We start from the raw sequence: 23,726 nt of genomic DNA on the forward strand, positions 1-23,726 counted from the left end.
CAAAGGTGTCTTTAGTAGTGCCTGTATCAATCATTTCTAAAATAGTTTGCTGACCCACCCATATAGGTTCTCTTAGATGATCATTTACCTCCTCACAGTTAGTAATACTGCTGACCCTGCACTTGTGAACACCACTCTCTAATTTAGTGAGGTATCTCTGTTTGTGGTTCAGGCTTCATTTCATGAGCAGATTTTCTAAAATAACAATCAGCTTTCATATGCCCCCTTTCCCCACATTTGAAGCATTTTGTATCACTGTCTTTTCTCCTTAGAAAAGGTTTCTGAACCCCAAACCTTTCATTGGTAAAGGATTTTTCCTATTTATTTACTAGTTTTTCTGTTGAACCAGAGCAGTTTGACTTTCTGTTTACGTCAGATTTGCCATATCTAAAAGACGATTCTTCCCTATTAAGCACCAATTGATCAGCTAAGCTGCTCTCTAACTGTTTCTGGTGCCAAATCTTTTATTTTTATTTTTTGGTGCCAAATCTTATTTTCATTTTAACTGTTTCTGGTGCCAAATATTTTATTTTTATTTACACTCTTGGCATTGCTGAGAATCAAATCGAGCATTCACAATTAATTCAGCCATTTTATCCAGGGTGTCTACTGTTCTTCAACAAATGCAATAACTGGGTACCAATTCAATATAAGACTTCTGTGGTTTAGGCTGCAGTTTGCCTTAAAAATTCAGGACCTGTTTTAAATCTTTTGTATACAGCTTGTTTGAACTCATCATATAGCCTGTCCTCCATGAATCTGTCTAAGCCCTTTTTAAAGCCATCACAGCTTCTGGCTATCACCACATCCCATAGCAAGGAATTCCATAGATTAATTATGCACTGTGTGAAAAAGTACTTCCGCTTGTCTGTCCTAAATTTCCCACTTCAGTTTCATGGGTGTTGGACTTCCTTGACAATTCTCCACTCACATATATGTTGAATTGGATCACATGATGGTCATGGCTACCCTGGTTCTAGTGTTGTGAGAGAGGGAGAACAATTTCTCTCTATCTACCCTCTGAACTCCATGCATAATTTTATACACTTAGATCATGTATCTCCTTAGTCGCCTTTTATCCAAGGTGAAGAGCCCCAGATGCTGTAGCCTTGCCTCATAAGGAAAGTGCTCCAGGCCCCTGATCATTTTGGTTTCCCTCTTCTGCACCTTTTCCAGTTCTACAGTATCCTCCTTAAGATATGGTGTCCAAAGCTGTACACAGTACTTAAGATGTGGCCACACCATGGGTTTGTATAAGGGCATTATAATATTAGAAGTTTTCTTTTCAATCCCCCTCCTAATGATTTCTAGCATGGAATTAGCTATTTTCACAGCTGCCACGCACTGAGATGACACTTTCAATGAGCTGTCCACCACAACCCCAAGATCTCTCTCCTGGTCAGTCACCAACAGCTCAGATCCCATCAATATATATGTGAAGTTGGTGGGTTTTTGCCCCAATGTGCATCTCTTTACACTTGCCAACATTGAACTGAATTTGCCACTTTGTCACCCACTCACCTAGTTTAGAGATCTTTTTGGAGTTCCTCACGATCTGTTGTGGATTTCACTACCCTAAATAGTTTAGTGTCATCTGGAAATTTGGCCACTTCACTGGTCATCCCAACATCTAGATCGTTTATGAACAAATTAAAGAGCACTGGTCCCAGTACTGATCCCTGGGGGACCCCACTTCCTACCTCCCTCCATTGTGAAAACTGTCCATTTATTCCTACGCTCTGTTTCCTGTCCTTCAACCAGTTACCGATCCACACATGAACCTGTCCCCTTATTCCATGACTGCTAAGTTTACTCAAGAGCCTTTGATGGGGAACTTTATCAAAAGCTTTTTGGAAGTCTAAGTATACTATGTCAATGAGATCACCTTTTATCCACATGCCTGTTGACTCTCTCATAGAACTCCAAAAGGCTAGTGAAGCAAGACTTTCCCTTGCAGAAGCCATGCTGGTTCTCCTTCGACAAGGCCTGTTCTTCTTTATGCTTAACCATTTTGTCCTTAAGTATGTTTTCCAACAATTTACTCAGCACTGAAGTTAAGCTGACCGGCCAGTAATTTCCTGGATTCTCCCTGGATCCCTTCTTGAAAATTGGAGTCACATTGGCTACTTTCCATTCCTCTGGTACAGAGCCTGATTGTAGGGATAAGTTATATATTTTTGCTAGGAGATTGGCAATTTCACATTTGAGTTCCTTCAGAACTCTTGGGTGGATGCCATCTGGCCCTGACTATTTGTTAATTTTTAGCTTTTTAAGACTGTTTAGAACATCCTCCCTTGTCACATCAAATTCACCCAGTTCTTCAGCCACTAAACCTGAAAAACTCAATTCTGAAGAGGGTATATGGTCAGTGCCGTGAAGACAGATGCAAAGAACTCATTCAGCTTCTCTGCAATCTCCTTATCCTCCTGACTAATCCCTTTCACACCCTCATCATCGGAGGGTCCAACCGCCTCCCTGGCAGGTTTTCTACTTCTGATATATTTAAATAAGTTTTTGTTATTCCCCTTGACACTTCTAGCTGTATGCTCCTCAAACTCTCTCTTTGCACCACTTACTGTGTCCTTGCATTTCTTTTGCCAGAGTTTATGTTCCTTCCTGTTTTCTTCATTTGGGCAGGACTTCCATTTTCTGAAGGAAGTCTTCTTCCCTTTTAGAGCTTCCCTGACTTGTTAGCCATGCTGGCATCCTCCTGGACTTGGTGGTACCTTTCCTCCTTCTTGGTATACATTCCAACTGTGCTTCTAGTACTGTGGTTTTAAATTAGTTCCATGCCTTCTGGAGTGATTTGACCCACCTGACTTTCCCTTTCAACTTCCTTTTTACTATTCCCCTAATTTTTTAGAAGTTTCCTCTTCTGAAGTCCAACACATCAGTGTTGGACTTCCTTGACAATTCTCCACTCACATATATGCTGAATTGGATCACACTATGGTCACTGCTACCCAATGGTTCTGCAATTCTGACATCTTGCACCAGATCCTGAGCACCACACGGGATTAAATTCAAAGTCACCATCTCTCTGGTTGGTTCTGCGACTAACTGTTCTAAGGCACAGTCATTTAGCACATCTAGAAATCTGGACTCTCTGTCATTACCTGTATGTGAATTTACCCAATCTATGTGTGGGTAGTTGAAGTCACCCATTATTACTGCCCTGTCTCTCTTTGACACCTCTCTTGTTTGACCAACTCCAGGTCACTCTCAGCGCTTTGATCCAGAGGGCGTTAGCACGTCCCTAGTAACACATTTCCTTTCAGTCCTTGTAATGTTAGCCATAATGATTCTGTGGAGGACTCTGGTCCACCTAGGTTTTCTAGCTTATTGGAATCTATCCCTTCTTTGATATACAGTGCCACTCCTCCCCCCTCCCTCCCCTCCCTGACCCTTCTATAGAGTTTATATCCAGGAATAATTGTGTCCCACTGGTTCTCACCACTCCACCAGGTTTCTGTTACATCCACTATATCTATGTTTTCATTAATAACCAAGTACTCTAGCTCACGCATCTTGGCTCGGAGGCTTCTGGCATTGGTATACAGACCCCTATACGCCAGGTCCCTCACCAGGTGTTGGCATGTGCTTTCCCTCTTACCATCATTTGACCTGTTTGGCAAGCTGTCCTGTGTTTCCTTCTGCTCAACTCCTGGCTCTACTCTGTCCTCTTCTGGTTATCCAAACATAAAGAAGTGGTGTGAGAGGCACAGGCTATTCCATCCACTCTTGCCTTTGGTGCTGCTTCTTTAAACTTCCCTGAGCATCAGCAGAGAAGCAAGGAGAGTGGCTATTTAAACTTCTCAACCAGCCCCGTGATCTGATAAGCTTTATTGCCCCTGGTGGCGCAGTGGTAAAACTGCCGCCCTGTAACCAGAAGGTTACAAGTTCGATCCTGACCAGGGGCTCAAGGTTGACTCAGCCTTCCATCCTTCCGAGGTCGGTAAAATGAGTACCCAGAATGTGGGGGGCAATATGCTAAATCATTGTAAACCGCTTAGAGAGCTCTGGCTATAAAGCGGTATATAAATGTAAGTGCTATTGCTATTGCTATTGCTGCCACCAATTGGCAGAGGCGTATCTAGGGAAAATAGCGCCCAGGGCAAGCACTGAAATTGTGCCCCCTGTCCAAACATCTGACACCCATATTTCAGATAACCTTACCATAATATAAGCTCAAAAATACAAGTCAAGCTCATTAATCTTTTAATATTTCAAAAACTATTTAGCAGTGGACGTAGCCAGACCAAAAAATGCTGGAAAACTACAAATTTCAGTATGCTGGGGCTCATGAAATACACAAATACTATGTGGAGGTTTACTTGGAAAACTAAACAGAAGTGCCTGTCTAATTCTCTACTATGCATTGTAGCATCACTATTACATAAGTTTTACAAATAAATGGAGAATTTGACTTTTCCCAGATACTCTGAAAATAAAGGATATGCAGAGTAAACTGTGTCACTGCTTGGAATATATTCTAGTATTTCAGAAAGACAGTTAAAATGTGAGAAAGAGAGCAAGAAACTCCCAGTACTTAATACTAAGGATTAAGGGCCTTAATATACTAAGGCCATTTGAGCATGCGTGGGGGCCATTTTGTTTTCGGTAGCCATTTTTAAAAAAATTTAATTTTAAAAAATGGCTTCCCCCTTAGTGTGGTGCCCGGGGCACGTGCCCTGCCTGCCCCACCCTAGATATGCCCTTGCCAATTGGAATTGTTGGTTTTTCCTGGCTGTCTGCACTAAACAGCCTACCAGTTCTCCATCTCTCTCTCTCTCTCTCTCTCTCTCTCTCTCTCTCTCTCTCTCTCTCTCTGTAGAGTATTGTGACATCTAATGGATACAGAGTACTCAAGAATTGAATCAAAGGTGCAGTTTTTACTTGAAAGGAGGGGGGGCAGTTCAAACAATAGCGTTTGTAGTGTTTTAAGAACAATAACCATGAGAGCAAGGAGAAAAATGATAATGGGATAAGCACATGCCGTGATTATCTTCTATTCTATGCTGGCCCAAATAGAATCTCATCAGTAGCTCTTAGTCAGCCTGTCTCTCTGCTCGGCACTGTTTTGTCTGATCTTGCTGTTGTCTTTTCTTCTGGTTGTTCTGAGAGTGATCCAATTCTTCTGTGCGATGTTCAGCTCTCTTCTTTAGGCCCATTCACATGTGATGTTCAGCACTGGTACGATGAATGTACAGTATACACAGGTACAGATCTGTACACAGGCACTGTCATTCACATGTTACATTGAATGCAGGTACAGAATTACACTTACTTTCTGTACCAAGGGCCTGTATCCAGGTTCACTATATCCAGGAACTCAGTCACATCTGTACCACACATCTGTACACTCATACAGCATAACATCTGAATTGGGCTTTTGTGAATCAACTGCTCTTACTGCTTCCTAGCTGTAGCTGTTCCAGTTCTCCTTTTTTATCCCCGAAACTTTGCCCACCTCCTCTGGATTAGCCAATCATGGCAAATACAAACCAGATGGAACATAATGACCTCCAGACAGAAAAAACAAACCTGAGATGGATAAAAGGCCAAGTTTGCTTAACCTTTTGTAGAAGGAACTCTAACACGAGATGGGGGTCAGGCCGCCATTTTAAACATATCAAAATGAAGAACAAGCACACGTACAACAAAATGGAGGTTTGGGCCATATCCTCCACAGAAATGAAAAAAGGAGATTGTGGGGGCTGTGTCAAAGGCTTTGTAGAAGAAATCAAGACACACAACAATGGCTTCAGCATATCCATGCTCCACTAAACTAGGAACTCCGTTGAAAAAGGAGGGGAGATTACTCTGGCATGACTTGTTCTTGACACATTCATGCTGGCTCCTATTAGTAATCACCAGATTCTTTCTTTCTGCAGTGCTCACAGTCTTCTGATAATATTTGCCCATTTAAACATTCAGCAAAACCAGGCAGTTACGTTTTAGAAGACTGTGTCACTTCAAGCTGCAGGTGTGTGATTTGTGTGATCCTCCCTACGAAAGGTCACCACACAGAGAAAGATAACAATTTAGGGAAATGATTACATTGAACCAAGGGTGCACATCACCCCAGCCAATTGAGGAGTTCCCCCCACAATTTACTGTCCCCTCACCACCAAACCTAACAACCCATATCTACTCACAAAATTAATGCGTTGCTCGTCAAGCTTTCCCTCTGTCTGCACACCTGTGTTGGATCCTTCTCCCCAATATGCTAGGTTTCCACACCCAGAAAGTTCCCTTAAAATTATTATTTTAAAATCCCATCTTCAACCTGCAGCCTGGATGCAGAGCTTTGCCACTGAATTGTGTGAGTGTATGAACCAGCCTCTTCTTTGGAGGATTTGGAGGGTAGGGCTGGCTCCCAGAGTGCTGCTAGGGCAGAATGAACAATCCTGCTTCTCATGGATTTGTGGATCCTGCCTCTTTGCAAAGCTTATCTTTGTGGCTCTAGAGATCCTGCTCAGGCCTCCTTGAGAACATCTTGCAAGAGGTCTGTCATGAGGTTCCTTTGCACCCATACCCCCAAATAAATGACACGACACAGGAAATGGATTAAAACTAGGGCGATAACTTTATTAACCTAGTTTCAACAGAGAGCTGCAATGTAGCCAAGCCACAGTGGAGCTGCCACCCCTAGGGTACAGCACCGTATCCCCTCCTCTGACCTGCCATCATGGTCCTGGTGACCAAGGGGCTACTCTATTTAAAGGCACCGCTCCTAACATGGGCCAGATCAAAAACCCCTACCAGTGCAACAGTGTAGAGTAGGCAAAAAACCAGCCACCTCCAGGCCAATCTGGGTGGATGGGGAAAATTCCTACTCGGCCCCAAAAGGCGGCCAGCTAATCCCACACTGTTATCCAGTGGGGTGAGCGGATGCCAAGGTGTTCCTGCAGAAAGCCAGCAGAGGTTGGGGACTGCTTTCATTAGCATGTCCTCATCCCTCTGGATGGCCCTATGGACCGAGGATAAGGGATGTGCTCACATCTTTTTGGCGCCTCATTAGAGAGGTACCGAAACGATTCGCCTGGTTCAGATGTGCCGATTCAGGAACATCCCTACCAAGGATGCTGTCACAGCATAGTCCACTGTGTTTCCCAGGCTTGTTTCTTATACCCTGTCAGGAATGGATGCAAAAAACCAGCACCCCACACTGCATGAAGTGCTAGGAGAAGATGTGGTCTTGCACCCAGGCTCCGAATCAAGAGATGGGGCAGAGAGAAGAGTTGCAAACTCAGGCCACGACTATAGAAACTAGTTTGAAAGGAGTTCTGTAAACTAAGGTGTGGCTTCCACTCCTGGGGTGAAGCATTGCGGTGCAACCATGCCTCCCTGTTAAGGGGGTGGTTTTTGCCTCAGAGGTGAAGGCAAAACTCCTCTGAATGGAGAAGTATCCTCCCTTCCACACAGAAGGATCCTTTGGACTTCTCCCAACACCTTGAATAGACTTGAGGCTTTGGGGAACCTAGCCAGAAAGGGAATGGGAATCTGGTGCGGGCTTGATCTCCTCAGCCTCTTCCTGCCCACAATTCCCTTCACCCACGAGGGGAGATTTGTCAGTGTTGATGTGTACTGACCTGGCTGAGGTCGCCCTCTGCATTTACCTCAATAACAATGCCAAGTGGGATTCCGGGAAGTGCTCCTTTGCTGGTAGGATGGAGAGAGAAGGCAAAGATAACAAGTGTGAGCTTCAGATTGGCGGATCTGCTATGACTTAAATGTCATTTTCTCAATGACCCTCAGTTTCAACTACCTTGATTTCATGTTGATGTCTTTATCCAGTCCCCTGCCAAAGAGCTGCTGCCCAAAATGTGTTGGGTTTTTTTCATAAACACATGGGGTTCTGCACCAGCGGACTATATTAATTATTGCAGGGGTGGCCAACTTGAGGCTCTCTAGCTGTCATTGGACTACGACTCCCATCACCCCCGCTGCTGTTGTAGGGACTACAGTTCCAATAACCTCCTACCACAATACGTGGTGGCTGGAGATGACTGGACTACTGCTTCTATCATCCCCGGCTCCCATTTCTTATGATGGGGTGATTAGAGCTGTAGTCCCTCCACCAGCAGCTATGGATGATGAGAACTGTAGTCCAACAACAGCTGGAGAGTCTCAGGTGGGCCATCACTAGATCCTCTGTGGCTTTTCTCCTGGCTTTGGCTGTCTGCTGTGCTTACTGGGGGCTGCTGAGTAAGGGCATAGAGGCTGTGTGTCCCCCTTCCCCCCGCAAACTAATACTCTTGATAGGAAGGGAAACTTATAGCTTAATCAGAAGAGAGCGAAAGTGCCATTTTCTTTGAAGAGAAGGGAACTTGCTTAGCCCCTTCTCCCTGTGGCTGCAGCTGCTTCTCTTCCATGGTTGGCCAGAAGAGGTGCCAGTCAAGCTATCCTGTCTGATTGTTTCGGTACTCCCCTAAGCATTGCCCACCCCCTCACCCCAGGAGAAACAACTACCAGGCTGATTGCCACAGCCTGTATTTGATTGATTGATTGACTTTTACATTTTTCCTCTGGGAGGTGGGCAGTGCTTGGGTAGACAGGATAGCTTGACGTTTGGGGTAGGGGGGAGGCCCACCTGCCCTCCCCCCAGCTGTTGAGTGCCAGTGTCTGCTCTGCCCAAGTGCCGCCTGGAGCTCCTGGTCAGACTCCCCCAAACAATCAGAGGATGGCTTCCAATCTTCCCTGGCCAATCGGGGAAGACAGGAGGCTGCAGTAGGAGGAAGGAGGGGTTGAAGCAAGCACCCCTCTTCTCAGAGAAAATGGCTGTCTGTGGTTCTTCTGAGGAAGCTGTACAGATTGCTTCTTAGCAAGTATCTGCATGGGCTTGGTTGCTCCCCTCAAGCCCCTTCTGACTATTCCTGCCCAGTGAGCCTTTCCCCTCCTGTTGCCCAGTGAGGTTCTCTTTTTCTTGTACCCTCCCCCCCGCCCACAAGACACTTCCCCCCTTCTGTTGCCTAGTAGGTCCCCCCCTTCTTTCCTTCCCCTCCCTCACCACCCCTTTCCCCTTCTTTTGCCTGGCCAGTAGTATTTCTGCTTAGAGATTGAGCCATGTGCTTCCTATAAGAAAACACTCAGGCTCAAGCTTGTTCAGCTGCCAGGAGTTAGTTGCGCAGGTCAGCCTGGGCGCTTTCCAGATTAACCCTTATCACAGTGCCACTACGGATCTGCAAAGTGTGCTGCTGTATTGCCTGTGCATTGACATCACAGTCTCTGTGCTATCAGCAAGGTGTCGTTCACATTTCCAATGCCTTCTTTCGGATTTTATTGCTTTATTACAGTCCTGCAACATGGTAAAAAGACTGCAGTATTTTTCCATTTTAGGGAGTTTGGGGCAAACTAGAAAAGACTGCTGCCCCTGCTGGTGGACTTGAGCAACACCCTTTCATTACGTTGTCAAATCGATCCCAAGCTGAAGCATTTTACGGAGGTTGTAACTGTAATCTGGAAAGCGCCCAGCAGTGGAAAAGTGCTTGCACTGGCCCTGAATGGGGTGCTTTATCTTCCCAGAAACTGGGGGAAGTCCCACTTTGGAATTAATAACTGGGATCTACTGAAATGAATTACAAGAATGCGCCACACCCTGCAAGGGGTCCGATGGGCTGCACACCACCCCAGAGTGTCCTAACAAAGCGCAGTTTGAATATAAAAGATAGAAACATTTTAAATATATATGAAATGAAAGGCTTACCATCAACTTAAGACCCCCCACCTTATATATAAATGGAAGCAGTGGAGGGCAGCACACCAGTGTCCCATGGAGTCCAGTAGGGCTGCCCCACCTCCACTGGCACTCTCCCCTCCCAAGCTCCCCATCCATCCTGGCTTGGTCCAGCTCTTGTCTTCTCCAGCCCTCCACAGAATTAGAGCTGGGATGCAGCCAATCCCTTCTGCATAGCCCCTTTGTTCCCTAGACACACCCACATCCAAGACTTCTTAGGATCCACCCCCAAATCAGGTTCACCATGGATTTGCACCCAAATCGGGGGAAACGGGAAAAGGAACCGAGCAATTCAAAAACAAAAATACAAAACCAGTGACTGATACTGACTTTAACCATGGTTCAGGCGTGAGGCAAGTCTTTGGGTAAAACAGCGTTGATCTCAACAGCATTTTCCACTCTTGGGATGCTCCATCTAGAGCTGCCCCATCCTCCTGGGATTCTGCATTTCTCTTGCATTCACTGGCTGCAGTTACTTCTACAGGAGTTCTCATTTCTCAGCGAGCCATTTAATCCCTACCCTGAGGGAAATCAAGGGTGGGGGGCAGGACTAAACTGTGGCCAGTTGCAGGAAGACGGCAGGACTGGACCAGAGCCGGGGGGGTGGGGTGCAGAAGTGGGGGTGTGGCACTGTCCTGGGGCTGGCTGGAGAAGGGGGGTGCGGGACAGCCCCGGTTCCGGCTGGAGAAAGGGGGTGCGGGACAGCCCCGGGGCCGGCTGCAGAAGGGGGGTGCGGGACAGCCCCGGGGCCGGCTGCAGAAGGGGGGTGCGGGACAGCCCCGGGGCCGGCTGCAGAAGGGGGGTGCGGGACAGCCCCGGGGCCGGCTGCAGAAGGGGGGTGCGGGACAGCCCCGGGGCCGGCTGCAGAAGGGGGGTGCGGGACAGCCCCGGGGCCGGCTGCAGAAGGGGGGTGCGGGACAGCCCCGGGGCCGGCTGCAGAAGGGGGGGGCGGGACAGCCCCGGTTCCAGCTGCAGAAGGGGGGTGCGGGACAGGCCCGGGGCCGGCTGCAGAAGGGGGGTGCGGGACAGGCCCGGGGCCGGCTGCAGAAGGGGGGTGCGGGACTGTCCCGGGGCCGGCTGCAGAAGGGGGGTGCGGGACTGTCCCGGGGCCGGCTGCAGAAGGGGGGTGCGGGACTCTCCCGGGGCCGGCTGCAGAAGGGGGGTGCGGGACTCTCCCGGGGCCGGCTGCAGAAGGGGGGTGCAGGATGGTCCAGGGGCTGGCTGCAGAAGGGGGGTGCGGGACCGTCCTGGAGCTGGCTGCAGAAGGGGGTTTGGGACAGCCCCGGTTCCGGCTGTGGAAGGGGGTGGGTGGGACTGTCCTGGTTCTGGCTGCAGAAGTGGGAAGGTCCTCCTGAAATGCCAACCTCTTATCATTATCTCCTGAAATACCAAAGTTAATATATAGACTATTCTTATTTCTGAACTAGTGCTATTCAATGGTGTCAAATTTCATTTTGAAGTGCATAATGGGATTTTCCTCAGGGCAGGGAAGTAGTATATGGGCAGCCTGGTCCTTCTGGCATATATGTAGGAAAATGACAAAACAGAGAAAGCTTTTGATTACATCTAGGTACTATCCATTATTACAATCTAAGCAGTTTCTTAAATAAAACCAAAACCAAATACCAAAATAAAACAGCAACCAATTAGGGACAGACTTACACAATTTAACATATCAGCTGAAATGATGAAGCAGAAAAGGTCTACAGTACTTAGACACTGGGAAAACTGTCCCTCTTTCTAGGACTCTCACTCACCACTTTCAGCATTACATCTGTGGACCTGCTACTTAAATGACTTATTTTCTTAATGACGTTTAGTTTTAACTAGGGATGTGCAGAACACCCAGGAAAAGGTTCGCTGTGAAACAGGGCATTTCAAGCAGTTCATTCTCACCAGAGAACACCCTACAAAAAGGGGTCTTCTTCGAGATCAACCCAGAACCAACCAGTTTTGTGGCAAGTGGGTTTGCTGTTTCAAGCAGCGATTGTGGGTGCCATTTTGGAGGGCTGTTTTAGTGTTTTCCCCTTTCTTGTTGGTTTTCTGGCATTGCCTTCCAATTGGCTTGTGATCTCCTTGTTCCTTGGTTGGCTTGTCACCATACAAAATCAAGTGTCGTCAGGGGCCACTGTGCTCCCGCTGGCTGGGGGGAGGGAGGGGGAGCCAAGAGGAGGGAGTTTCAAAGTGTATTTAAGGGGCTGTTCGACAGAGAGAGCCACACTCTTAGAGGATATCAGAGGAGGAAGACTGCAGCAGAGCAGAGAGTGGTGGCAGAGAGACTGTGCCAGTGTCTGGCTTGCTCTCTTTTTATTTTCCTTACCAACTGCTTATTTTACTATTATTTTAAAAATTGTACCAGCAGCCCTAGTGGTAGTGGGTTTAACTGGGTGCTGCTGTGGGTTTAAATTCTGTTTCTTTGTGGTTCCCCCCCCCCGACATGTAACAGCCCTCAGTGCCTTTGATAACAAGGATGCTGAGAGTTCTCCCCACCTTCCCCTTTGGCAGCCCCTTGCTGTCTGCTGCTGTGTGCTTGGGCAATTTTTGTTTTTGTAAGCTGTGGTTGCCCAACCTGCCAGGCTCTCTCTTTTCCCCAGGTGTCTCCAGGATTTATTTATGTTATTTTGCAAGCTTTTTCTTTTAGTCTTTGGGTGGATGGGTGCCCAACTGCCCACCCCACTAGCTGTTAAGTGCCAGTTTCTGCTCGGCCCAAGTGCTGCCTGGAGCTCCTGGTCAAGAAGAAGACGCCGAGTCATGTAGCCCCCCAACAACCAGAAGACAGAATATCTTATCTGGCACCTTTTCTGACCTATCAGGGAAGACAGGAGGCTACAGCAGGAGGAAGGAGAGCTTCTCCCTTCTTCTCAGAGAAAATGGCTGTTTATGGTTCTTCTGAGGAAGCTGTAAAGATCCCTCCTAAGCAAGTATCTGCGTTGGCTTGGTTGCTCCCAAGCCCTCACTGACTGTTCCTGCCCAGTGGGCTTTTCTTTTCTTGTCATCCACCCCACAACCCAGCTATGTCTTTTCCCTTCTGTTACCCAGTTAGGGTCTCTTTTTCTTGTACCGGCTCCCCTCCCCAGATACACCTCTTCTCTTCTTGACTACTACACCTTCTTTCAAAGTCCGCTCTTTCCTTGCCGGATCCTGCTTTATCTTTATGCATCTTGACCTTACACCAGATTGATCAAAGGAAACACCACTTGTCCCCCAAATCTTTCATGGTCCTGTTTTGGTGCCTCTTTTTCTATAGATAGAAGGAAAAAACAGATACATCCAGTTGTGTAAGCAGTTAACTCACAGTTCCCGGGAATGGGTGATGTGCAGCCTGGCACACAAGCAGGGAGGAGGGACTGTGTGACTTTGTAACTCTTTCCAGTCACATTCACGATCCACAAATATTACAAATGTTGATAGGCTATTTTCAACCAAAAAGGATTCTCAATGTGATTTACATTGCCAAAGGAATGAGAAGAGAGTTCCCTGTCCAGAAGGAAATTGGGACACAATCTATGCAGCAGCACAGCAGAGAGACCAGCAATAGCCCCAGAAGGATGCTATGTTGAGTTGATTAGGGGACAGTTGCTCCCCATCCTGCTAAATAGAAGAGAGTCACCACTTTACAAAGTGGTGCTTTGCTCAGTGGGCAGGGTTGAAGTCCAAACTGTGTGCCACAAGAAGGACTCACAGTAGCCACTTAATGGAGCAGCGGGGAAATGACTTGACTAGCAAGCCAGAGGTTGCCGGATCGAATCCCCGCTGGTATATTCCCCAGACTATGAGAAACACCTAGATCGGGCAGCAGTGATATAGGAAGATGCTGAAAGGCATCGTCTCACACTGCACGGAGGATGGCAATGATAAACACCTACCAAAGACAACCACAAAGACACCAACTCGACGGCACACTTTACACCCCCACACATGACACCATCAACAGCCAAGGTGTTGAATAGGGACAGTTGCTTCCCCCACAACCTGCCCCACCACTAAATATGAAATTGAAAACTACCCACAAAGGTACCTCTTTGCCCAGTCAGCAGGGCTGATTTTGACATAAGGGAGACCCTGGAAGGGAGACTGTGCTGGATTGAATAGAGGCAATTGCTCTCCATGTGCCCAACAGAAGAGTCTTGACATTAAAAGGCAACTCTAGGCCCGGTTAACAGGGGTCCCGCTATTAGCAGATAAAGCAAATTTTATAGAAACCCCCTTAGTCTCCTCCAAAGGGAATAGAGGGAGGGCAGGGCTCCCTTGAAACTCACCACTTGATGAAGTGGGCCACAGCACAGAAGAGAAGCCCCTTCCATCATGATGAGCACGACTCCCCTGGCAGGATGCTGAAAGTGCCCAGGAGTTGCCTGTTGGGGTCCTTGAAGCCTTTAACTGCATCTGGAGAGTAAACGTTCTGCTAACCCTGTCAGAGGAAAGCAGAGAAGAGAGGAAGCAGCTCCTCTCCCAGATCCCAGAAACTGCGTCAGAAAGAGCAGAAACTGACTCCCAAGAAACCTCTGAGCAGTTGACAGTTAAGAGGACAGTTAGGTGATGTCATAAAGAGGGTGATGTCAGAAAGAGAACAAAGAGTTTGAAAAAGACCAGTGAGGCTTGCTTAGAAAGCAGGTAGTTTCCCCAAAGCATTGAGAACCACAAGTATAAAATACAAATTTTAAAATATTGTATTTATTTATCATATCTTTATACCATCTGGGGCAGTTCATAAGTTAGCCCACTTGCACCCGAAACATATACGCATCCGCCACCTTGAACTGGGGTGGTTGATATCACAAATTACGCTGGCGAGGTGTCCCCCCTATGGGTCCCTACAACTGAACTCAATTTGTTTTATATTGTTCCAGGCACTGCCAAGTTGAGAGAGAGAGAGAGAGAGAGAGAGAGAGAGAGAACGCGCTGGGTGAGCACATAAGCCTACTGGAACATAGGCTACAAAGGGGGAATCTTGCAAGTTATGAACACTAAAATGTAAACATCTGGTTTCTAAAAATATGACAAATGGCAGATTTTTCATTTGTTCCTGATTTCTTTCCTATACGGTTAATAGATTTATTTATTTATTTATTATTCATTCATTCATTCATTCATTCATTCATTCATTCAATTCCTATACCGCCCCTCCAAAAAATGATTCAGGGTGGTTTACACAGAGAAACAACCAACATATAAGATGGACCCCTGTCCCCAAAGGGCTCACAATATAAAAAGAAACATAAGCTAGACACCAGCAACAGTCACTGGAGGTACTGTGCTGGGGGTGGATAGGGCCAGTTACTCTCCGCCTGCTAAATAAAGAGAATCCATGCTAAAAGGTGCCTCTTTGCCCAGTTAGCAGGGGTTAGGGTTATAGATATAGATAACCAAGGTGTAACTTCCCTCAGGGCTGGAGCCCCCATTGCATGGGGTTGAAAGAACCCGGGCCACTGTGTTCAGGGTCCGTGCCTGGAGCCCCAGCCACATTGTTACGTCTGATATCAGATGCAGGGGGTATGGCCACGTTAGCAAACGGGGCTACGTACCCTGTTTGAAAGGACACTTTGTCTGGTGCCACGTTTGCAGTGTGGCTAGGAGTGCCTCTCCCTGCATGGCTCCAGTTTTGAAAAGCTTCAGCCAGCACTGGGTTTTCAGTCTGGCCGGAAGGCGTATCTCTGCTTTTGCAAGCAGGGAGAGGTACTCTTGGCCATGCGGCACAGGCCAAAGTTTACCTGCAATTGGGGCAATTTACCTGCAGTTTTGTCTCTGGGCCCACTCCAGCCTTGTTACGCCCCTGCTGGAGTGTAGCAATTGAAAGATAACTTGTTCAAAAACAGTAGGTACGGCAGAAAGGGATGGAGGGTAGCATTATATGTGTACCCCCAAAAAAGTACAACTGCACAGAAAGACTGTGCAAACTAATCTTATCTCTTGGTCAGTTTACTAACTTAGTGGATTGCGGAAATGCTGTGGACATAATTTATCTTGATTTCAGCAAAGTGTTTGCTAAAGTTCCCCTTCCCCACAGGAGCACTGTAATTTCGCATTCATGAAGCCAGCTGGCCATCCCTTTGTCTAGACCAGCAACTGGGAGCAGGAGACTTTGAGGGCTGATTGGGGAAAACACAAGCTGACTCTTCTCCCTCAGTTGCTTGTAGAAGTTCTCACAAGTGTCCCATTCAAGTTCAGGAGCTTTGAATTGGGGGAGAAAGTGAGGGTTAAAATAAGAACATAAGAAGAACAGGCCCAAGGCCCATCTAGTCCAGCATCCTGCTTCGCACAGTGGCCCACCAGAAGCTGCTGGAAGCCACAGGCAGGAGTTGAGGGCGTGCCCTCTCTCCTGCCATTACTCCCCTGCAACTGGTTCTCAGAGCCATCCTGCCTTTGAGGCTGGAGGTGGCCCACAGGCCTCCAACTAGTAGCCGTTGATAGACCTCTCCTCCATGAAGTAATCCAAATCCTTCTTAAAGCCATCCAGGTTGTTGGCTGTCACCACATCTTGTGGCAGAGAATTCCACTAGTGGATTATGCATTGTGTGAAAAAGTACTTCTGTTTGTTAGTCCTAGATTTCCCGGCAATCAAAAATCTACACCCTGATCCAAGTTGTGCTACCCACCTCCACAGCTGCATTTACCATTTTAAGAAAATGGGGAGAGATTCAGTCACAGATCGCTCAGCATCACTATCTTTCTCTTTTTATGGGTGGGAAATGACTGAGAGGTGGACACTAATACAGGCATTATAAATTTACCTGACAGCCTAGTCACACAGGCACATAACTGTGCTTTGGAAAGCCTTGCTGATCAAGGGTGCTAACTCTTTTCCAGACCACAAATAATCCTGGGTAGCTTTTTGAACAGACATACACTAGTTAATCCCCTATAGACAGAAAATTCTTGCTCAGCTTTCTTAACCACAGTCTACCTGAAGATCATGTTTTCCAATCTTATTTTCATGTGTGTGGGGGCTGTAGCTGGATGATGTCCTATGAGGAAGGATGCAACAACTTGTTCCAGTGACAGATGGATCTAGTGGGGTTTAAATGTAATAGCTTGGGAACAGGCCCTAATATATCTCTGTTGTTAGGGTTTCAATATCAAATCATTCTGACTTTTTCTTTTCAGTCATGATCTGTTTTCCATATGGGCACCATTTATTTTTCAAAATGCACTGTTTATTTATGAATGCTTGCTACTGGTTGTCTGTAGCTAGCCTGGAGTTATCGCCAGCATTTGGAGATAAGGTAAAGGTAAAGTTTTCCGTCAAGTCGATTCTGACTCCTGGTGCCCACAGAGCCATGTGGTTTTCTTTGGTAGAGTACAGGAGGGGTTTACCATTGTCTCCTCCTGTGCAGTATGAGATGATGCCTTTCAGCATCTTCCTATATCGCTGCTGCCTGATATAGTACCAGCGGGGATTTGAACCGGCGACCTTCTGCTTGTTAGTCAAGCATTTCCCTGCTGTGCCACTTAAGGTGGAGATACAGAATGTCATATTCTAGGACTGGTCTTGTATTTCTGGGTACTCTTGTTAGGCAGGACAGCAGCTTTGTACCTGAACTAAAGGTGGAAGAAGTGGGGTATGGGTTTCTGAGACTTCCTCACTTTTTAAGACATTGAATTGAAATAGAGTCCTGAGCCAAGAACAGAACGGCAGAATATCTCAGTGAAGTTATCAAAGAATATCAGTCCCTTTGCTGAGAAGAACCACCAGGAATCTAGTCATGCAATCAATGCCTGCCTCCTTGAGATTATGTCTGCCAAAACCTGCAGAGTAGCACTTTATTTCAGAAGGCAGAATTTCAGATTGTCAGTCTGAATATCTTTCCCCACACTCAAGTCAGAGAGTATCCATCATTGCTTGTTTGGGAGAATGACTAATGTGGTCTTTCCCTACCTTCTCTTGCTAGCCCTGATACAGCTCCCATACTAGCAACCCTGCCCCTTATGATGCCTGCTTTTTCTAAAGGTTGGTGCAAGCCAGGCAGGCCAATCCTCTGGTTCCACTGTGCTGACTTGCTCAGTGCAACATAGCCATGAGCCTTCCATGCACGGTAGGCACCAGTCAACGTATGGTGATGGCTAGAGCACCATCATCACAGAATCCATCCAGTCCATACTACAAGCAAGCTACCAGGAAGAATCCACAGTGCGTTCCCTTATAGCAATGTGCACGAACCGGTCTGGAGGCCATTCTAGAGGCCTCCAAACTGGTTCGAAGGCAGCGCCGGCTTGAAGGTTCGATGCCAGGTGGGTGTTCCTTTAAGGGCGGGGGAGGGTGCACTTACCCCTCCCACCGCTTTCCCCCCACCAGTGCTCCATTTTTACCAAAAGCCATGGAGCGGCAGCGTACCTCCCTGCTGCCCTTTCCCCCATTCTTGTCCAGAAGTGGCCGGAAGTAGTGCCTGCACAGTGTACAGCCCCCTGTACACATGTACAACATAATGTCTGAATAAGGCTATTGAAACCCAGAGGTGCACCTAGGTAATTTTGGAGCCTGGACCTAAAGACCTTTGGAAGCCCCCACTCCCCTGCAAATTAAGCATCATCATGCTTGGCCTGGCGACCACACCACCCAGGACAGACTGAAGAGGATTTGGACTAAAGAGTTTGTGGAGTACCTGGACTTTGGCTCCGAAGTCCAGGGGTAAGAGCGCATCTGTTGAAACCTCACAGACAGGCAGGCAACAGAAAGAGTAGGAGAGAGAGAGAGTACAAAAAAGGCACTTCCACTGAAGTGCTGCATGGTATGGCTGGGTGTCAGCTGCAGAAAAAAATTGAGCATATCAGCTTATCACAATAATTTAAAGAAATTGAGATTCTGTCTTCCCCATCCTTGCCACCTGGCCCATTCCTTACACCTGTAATGCTCCAAGGACGGTGGCTGCTAGGAAATGGCCTGGCCAGACACCAGGATTAAACTTTAAGAGGAATTCTATCACTCTAGTAACATTATCTGTTTTTCATAGCTCTCATGGGGAAAGAGCTAGACGAAAGGAGAGCATAATAGTGTCAGCCATGGATGCTAGGCAGGTGAGTGCTGTGTGGAGGGGTGTCATACAGAACTATGAAGGCAAGCAGGGTATCACAGAGAGAGCTGTTTGATTTCTTCAGCTGTTCTAGCTCTAAAGTCTCTGCTGCATCACAGCTCAAGCTTTCCATATTTTGCTTGGAGTCTGTACTGTGTGTGATGGGGCTTGGCACAGCTGCAAGGCTGCCTGGTTGCTCTTGTGATGTTTAAATACTTTCCAAAGGATTGGCCCTCCTCGGTGCTAGGTACCCAGCCTTCATAACATTTTGCTGTATTTTTTTACAGAGTGAAAAAGAAGTTTGTGTTCAAGCAGCTGTGGGAATTCGGCAGATGCCAGGTACAGTACCTAGCAGCTGACATAGAGAAAAGGAGACTTTTCTTTGAGGATTTTAAATGGCTGTACCCCATGCTGCTTGACTCTTCTGTCATAATAGCCCCAAATGCCTGGGGCTTTTGAGATGCCAGAACTAAGTTCTAACCTATAATGGTGAGAGAGAGAGACAGAGAGAGAGAGAGAGAGAGGTCACAAATATGCTCTTTTGTTGGGGAGGGTAGAAGAGGCCTTGAGGTGTGATGTGATTATCTGGATAAAGAACAGGATCAGAAGGTTTAAAACAAAACAAAACAGATAGATGGTTTTCTTTGTCACATTGTTGCATAAGTCCTTAGTGAAAATAGAGAACTTTGTTTTCATTTGTATTGATCTCTTTCGACTGATCAGATTTCTGGAAAATGTAGAAGGTTAAAACATTTTTGGAGAATTAGTGGGAACCAAGTATTTCTTAATGAAAAAAATAAATGCATTCAGTTAAAAAATCAAGAATGTCAAATTTTATACCACATACTTTAACAGCCATCTTAACAGTGGTTGCCATTATTCAGAAACTGATATTGAGAATGACTTGTAGAGGGGTACAATTCAATATGTTTGCTATTAGTTTTAGAGCCCTAAATGACTTAGGGCCAAGATATCTGAAGGACTGCCACAGAGTTCTGCTGACTCATCAGATCAGGCAGAAAGGCTCTCTGTGCAGTATATTACTGTCTGAAGTAATACTGGTCATGATGGTCCTTTTCTGTTGTCCCAACCCCCTCCCCCCGCCTGCCATCTTTGAACCAAAGCAGAAGCTTGGAAAACAGAGAGTTGTTCACAAAGAGACAGGTTGCATTCTTATGCTCAGTAACGTTATTCAGAGGAGTGACCCCAAAACTGTGCATGTGGCAGTGAAAAATCCCAGTCAGAGGATTGTGTGCAAGGTGCAGTCATAGCAGGGCACAATCTGGCAATCTCAGATCCCAAGCACAGTAGCTTGGTGTCAGTGTGGCACCCAACAACAATTGCACCTCACACATGATCACTTCCCAGTCCTCTGACCAGGATTTCTATGCTCAGGCACTCAGCTTTCAAAAGCACTCACGCCTCTGAATCATAACTGCCTGCTCCTCAAAATACCTTTGCTGTTTGTAAGAACACTCACTGCTCTGGGCTCCTTGTAGGAGGAGCAGGATATGAGTGCTACAGGATATAAATAAAATAAAAATAAGCCTGACCACAGACTGAGTTTGGCAGAGTCTGGAATGGACAAACTGGGCAGCGAGAGGAAATACCTTGTAGGTTGGCCATTCTATGGTAATGAATGTATTCTGCTGCTGACTTAAACCAAATATTATAGAGACACCATATGCCTCCAGTGACTTATCTTTCTAAGGAAGCCATAATCCAAGCAGGACTCCACCCCTGGGCCTTCTATATTCTGCATTTCAGGTCCCAGCTTGAGCTTCCAGCTTCTGGCTCAAGGACCCTAGGTTAGAAAACACACCCTCCAGGTCTAGATACAGATAGATTCACTGAGACTCAATTTCTTCTGGGAAATTCTCCGTGTCACCGCGGAGCCAAGATTGTACAGACAATCTTTTCTGAAGAATAACTTTCCCTTTCATCTGCTGACTTCTGCTTCTCTTGAAGGGGAATGACTTCCCCTTTCAGAATGGTGTCTCAGTTCTCTCTCAGCTGCTGCTTCTTTATCAGATTACCTAGCAATGTTACTCTCATGTTTGCAAACACTTTGATGGAGGAAAAGCACCAAGAAGAGAGAAATAAAGACCAGTGACCAGCACTGGGAGCTCAATCACGTTACAGATGTAACAGGAGCCAGAGGGAATGAGGCTGATCTCATGTGCAGCCTAGCCCGGGCTAGGGATCCCAGCACCCAAGCCTAACCATGCTCCCAAGCCCGACTCTAAGCCAAAATTAAGCAAGGAAATGCTCCCTTAACCCAGCTGTTGGGCTTGTGTGTCTCTTTGGGCTCATGTGTCTCCTTGGAGAGGAGAGCTGGTCTTATGGTAGCAAGATGACTTGTCCCCTTAGCTAAGCAGGGTCCACCCTGGTTGCATATGAATGGGAGACTAGAAGTGTGAGCATTGTAAGATATTCCCCTCAGGGGATGGAGCCACTCTGGGAAGAGCAGAAGCTTCCAAGTTCCTGAAAAAGCTTGGGTGAAGAGATGGGTTTTCAAGTTTTAAAAAATTGTCAGAGATGGGGAGGATCGTATTTCAGTAGGGAGCACATTCCACAATCTCGGGGCAGCAATTGAACAGGCCCATCCCCATGTGGCCACCAGCTAAGCTAGCGGCAACTGGAGACGGACCTCTTCAGATGACCTCAATGGGCAGTGGGGCTCATAATGAAGAAGACATTCTCTTAAATACCCAGGGCCTAAGCCGATAGTGATTGTCTGGGGGCAGGTGAGTTGGAGCAGCAACATTGAGGAACACACTCTAGAAGCAGCAATAGAAAGATACCATGACTGCAACCCTGCCTGGCTTGGCTATGTGTCTGCTACTGCACTCATGAAGCCTCTCCTTGCCATCACATATGCTGGGTATGTATATGTGAATACAGTGTATTCTGTTCCTACCTCAAGTAAAGTTGTGCCATCCAGTCGGTGTTGATTCCTGGTGACCACAGAGCCTACATATACTTTATTCAGTGCAGAGAGATGACGGGTGGGAAGGAAGCTCTGTGAGTGTTGATACTCTTGCTGATCTCTGGATCAAGGCCATTATATATCTGATGAGTGATAAATAAATTAGTCTAGAGCCTCAATTCTTCTCTGAGAACATGTGTGTCCTTTGATCAGTTTCCTAGAGATTCAAGCATCCCAGATTGTGAAAGAAGAACCCCTACAACATGTATGCTGGAGAGGGAGAGAGAGGAGACAGCTGTATTTTTAATTGGCCCCTTTCCCTGATATTTCTTCCAGGCTCACTGCAGCAAGAGAGCTTTTTGGTGGTGAATGAAGATTCCAATCGTCTGATATTCATTAACAACACTGACAAGGAAGTGCAGGTGAGAGAGCAGAGCAGCATTTGACAGTATTTGCTGGTCTAGAGGCTCCCTCAGATACTTGTGAAAACTGAGAGAACATTTGTAGAGTGAGCTTTAGAGCCATGTGGATTACAAGTGATTGGAACTATATGTGGAAACAGTGTGTCATCTGTAGCTTCCCACCACCTAGAGAAGTTCAGCATCTGATTTCTAAATGGTAACTCTGAGATGATGGTAACTCTGAAGGATCTGTGACTACAGAAGTCTACTTCCCCAGGTGCTTATGAGCGCCGGATGGCAAGCATATAAGTAGCTATTAAATGACACCTGTTTAGCTGCATTTCTCCTCTGATGCCCAGCTGGGAATGGCTGAGGTGGGTTTCTTGCTAAGCAGAACCCAGTAGTGAGATGTTTATGAGATAAGACAGTGGATCAGAAGAGTCTGTTGGGTGAATTTTTCATGACTTGCAAAAGGAGTAAAAAAAAGGAGGCTAAGGAGAGTGCCCTGAGAGAAGGAGGCAATAGGAGATTTTGACATTCAGAATGAGGGTGGCAGTATTATGTTACATTGACTGATTGATTGATTAAGTGCCATCAAGTCAGTGTTAACTCTTAGCCACCACATAGATAGATTCTCTCCAGGGTGATCTGTCTTCAGCTTGGCCTTTAAGGTCTCTTGGTGGTGCATTCATCGTAACTTGAGTCCATCCACCTTGCTGCTGGTTGTACTCTTCTTTTTCCCCCTTCAACTTTCCCCAGCATTATGGACTTCTCAAAGGAGCTGGGTCTTCGCAGAATGTGTCTGAAGTATGATAGTTTGAGCCTGGTCACTAGTGCCTCAAATGAAAATTCTGGATGGATTTATTCTATGATTCATTTGTTTGTTTTCTTGGCTGTCCATGGTCTCCTCAAAAGTCTTCCCCTAAACCTTGCCTTGATATATCCTGGTAAAGACGTTGGTATTCAGAACCAACATGCATGAGTGGATGGGGTAAGAGGGGTCAGTTGCTGCCCCCCTACACCAGACTAAATTTTTCCCATTGAATTCAGTGGGGGTATACTCCCAGGGAAGGGGGTATTGGGTTGCTGGCTTTGTTTCCTCCCTTGGAAAAAGTCCTGTGGATGCACTTGCCAACATGGGATATAAAGAGAGCCAGAGTGGTGTAGTGGTTAGAGTGCTGGACTAGGACTGGGGAGACCTGAATTCAAATCCCCATTCAGCCATGAGACTTGCTGGGTGACTCTGGGCCAGTCACTTCTCTCTCAGCCTAACCTACTTCACAGGGTTGTTATGAAAGAGAAACTTAAGTATGTAGTACACCACTCTGGGCTCCTTGGAGGAAGAGAGGTATACAAATGTAGTAGTAGTAGTAGTAGTAGTAGTAATAAATCAATCAATATAGGCTTGGCTTATATGTTATGTTTTATTTACTGTTCAACAAATATTGCTTCCACTTAATGTGGAACTTAATACCTATGCATGAGGACTTATTCAACACAAGTCCTGAGGTTATCTAACTAATGATATTAACAGCCAGCTCATCCTCACACGGGGGGTGTGCTCCTTGTAGTGGGTGATTCAATCATTAGAGGTATAGAGAGATGGGCTTGTGATGCACTTGTTGACCTCATCGTGACTTGCCTGCCTG

At 46.5% G+C, this 23,726-nt stretch overlaps 2 protein-coding genes across 8 annotated transcripts in view; one reads left to right on the forward strand and one right to left on the reverse strand.

Annotated features, from left to right (window-relative positions):
* The window catches only part of LOC128324882 (uncharacterized), a 43,607-nt gene that overhangs the window by 4,567 nt on the left and 15,314 nt on the right, over positions 1-23,726 (forward strand). For both annotated transcript variants that reach the window (XM_053250015.1, XM_053250014.1), the window contains exons 2-4: positions 14,590-14,645; positions 19,035-19,086; positions 22,013-22,098. In XM_053250015.1, coding sequence (XP_053105990.1) covers positions 14,590-14,645; positions 19,035-19,086; positions 22,013-22,098 — 194 coding nt within the window. The remainder of the gene's footprint in view (positions 1-14,589; positions 14,646-19,034; positions 19,087-22,012; positions 22,099-23,726) is intronic.
* LOC128324880 (putative uncharacterized protein DDB_G0290521) lies at positions 6,567-14,251 on the reverse strand. 6 transcript variants are annotated; one of them, XR_008307142.1, is made up of 5 exons: positions 13,999-14,251; positions 12,847-12,980; positions 11,104-11,255; positions 10,070-10,260; positions 6,567-7,665 (listed from the first exon to the last, which is right to left on the reverse strand). XR_008307142.1 is itself a non-coding variant. In XM_053250012.1 (3 exons), the coding sequence occupies exon 2, from the start codon at positions 11,111-11,113 to the stop codon at positions 10,271-10,273; it is 843 nt and encodes a 280-aa protein (XP_053105987.1). In that variant the 5' UTR covers positions 11,114-11,255; positions 13,999-14,251; the 3' UTR covers positions 6,567-7,665; positions 10,070-10,270. The 6 variants fall into 6 exon arrangements, 2 of the variants coding, with proteins under 2 accessions (XP_053105987.1, XP_053105988.1); XR_008307144.1 differs by having other exon boundaries at positions 10,070-11,252; XR_008307141.1 differs by having other exon boundaries at positions 10,070-11,255.

Source organism: Hemicordylus capensis, chromosome 4 (assembly GCF_027244095.1).
Source record: "Hemicordylus capensis ecotype Gifberg chromosome 4, rHemCap1.1.pri, whole genome shotgun sequence".
NCBI lineage: Eukaryota > Metazoa > Chordata > Lepidosauria > Squamata > Cordylidae > Hemicordylus > Hemicordylus capensis.

Bases quoted from the DNA above. Each gene is read 5' to 3' on its own strand.
- LOC128324880 (XM_053250012.1), bottom strand. From the start codon at position 11,113: ATGATAAGAGGTTGGCATTTCAGGAGGACCTTCCCACTTCTGCAGCCA.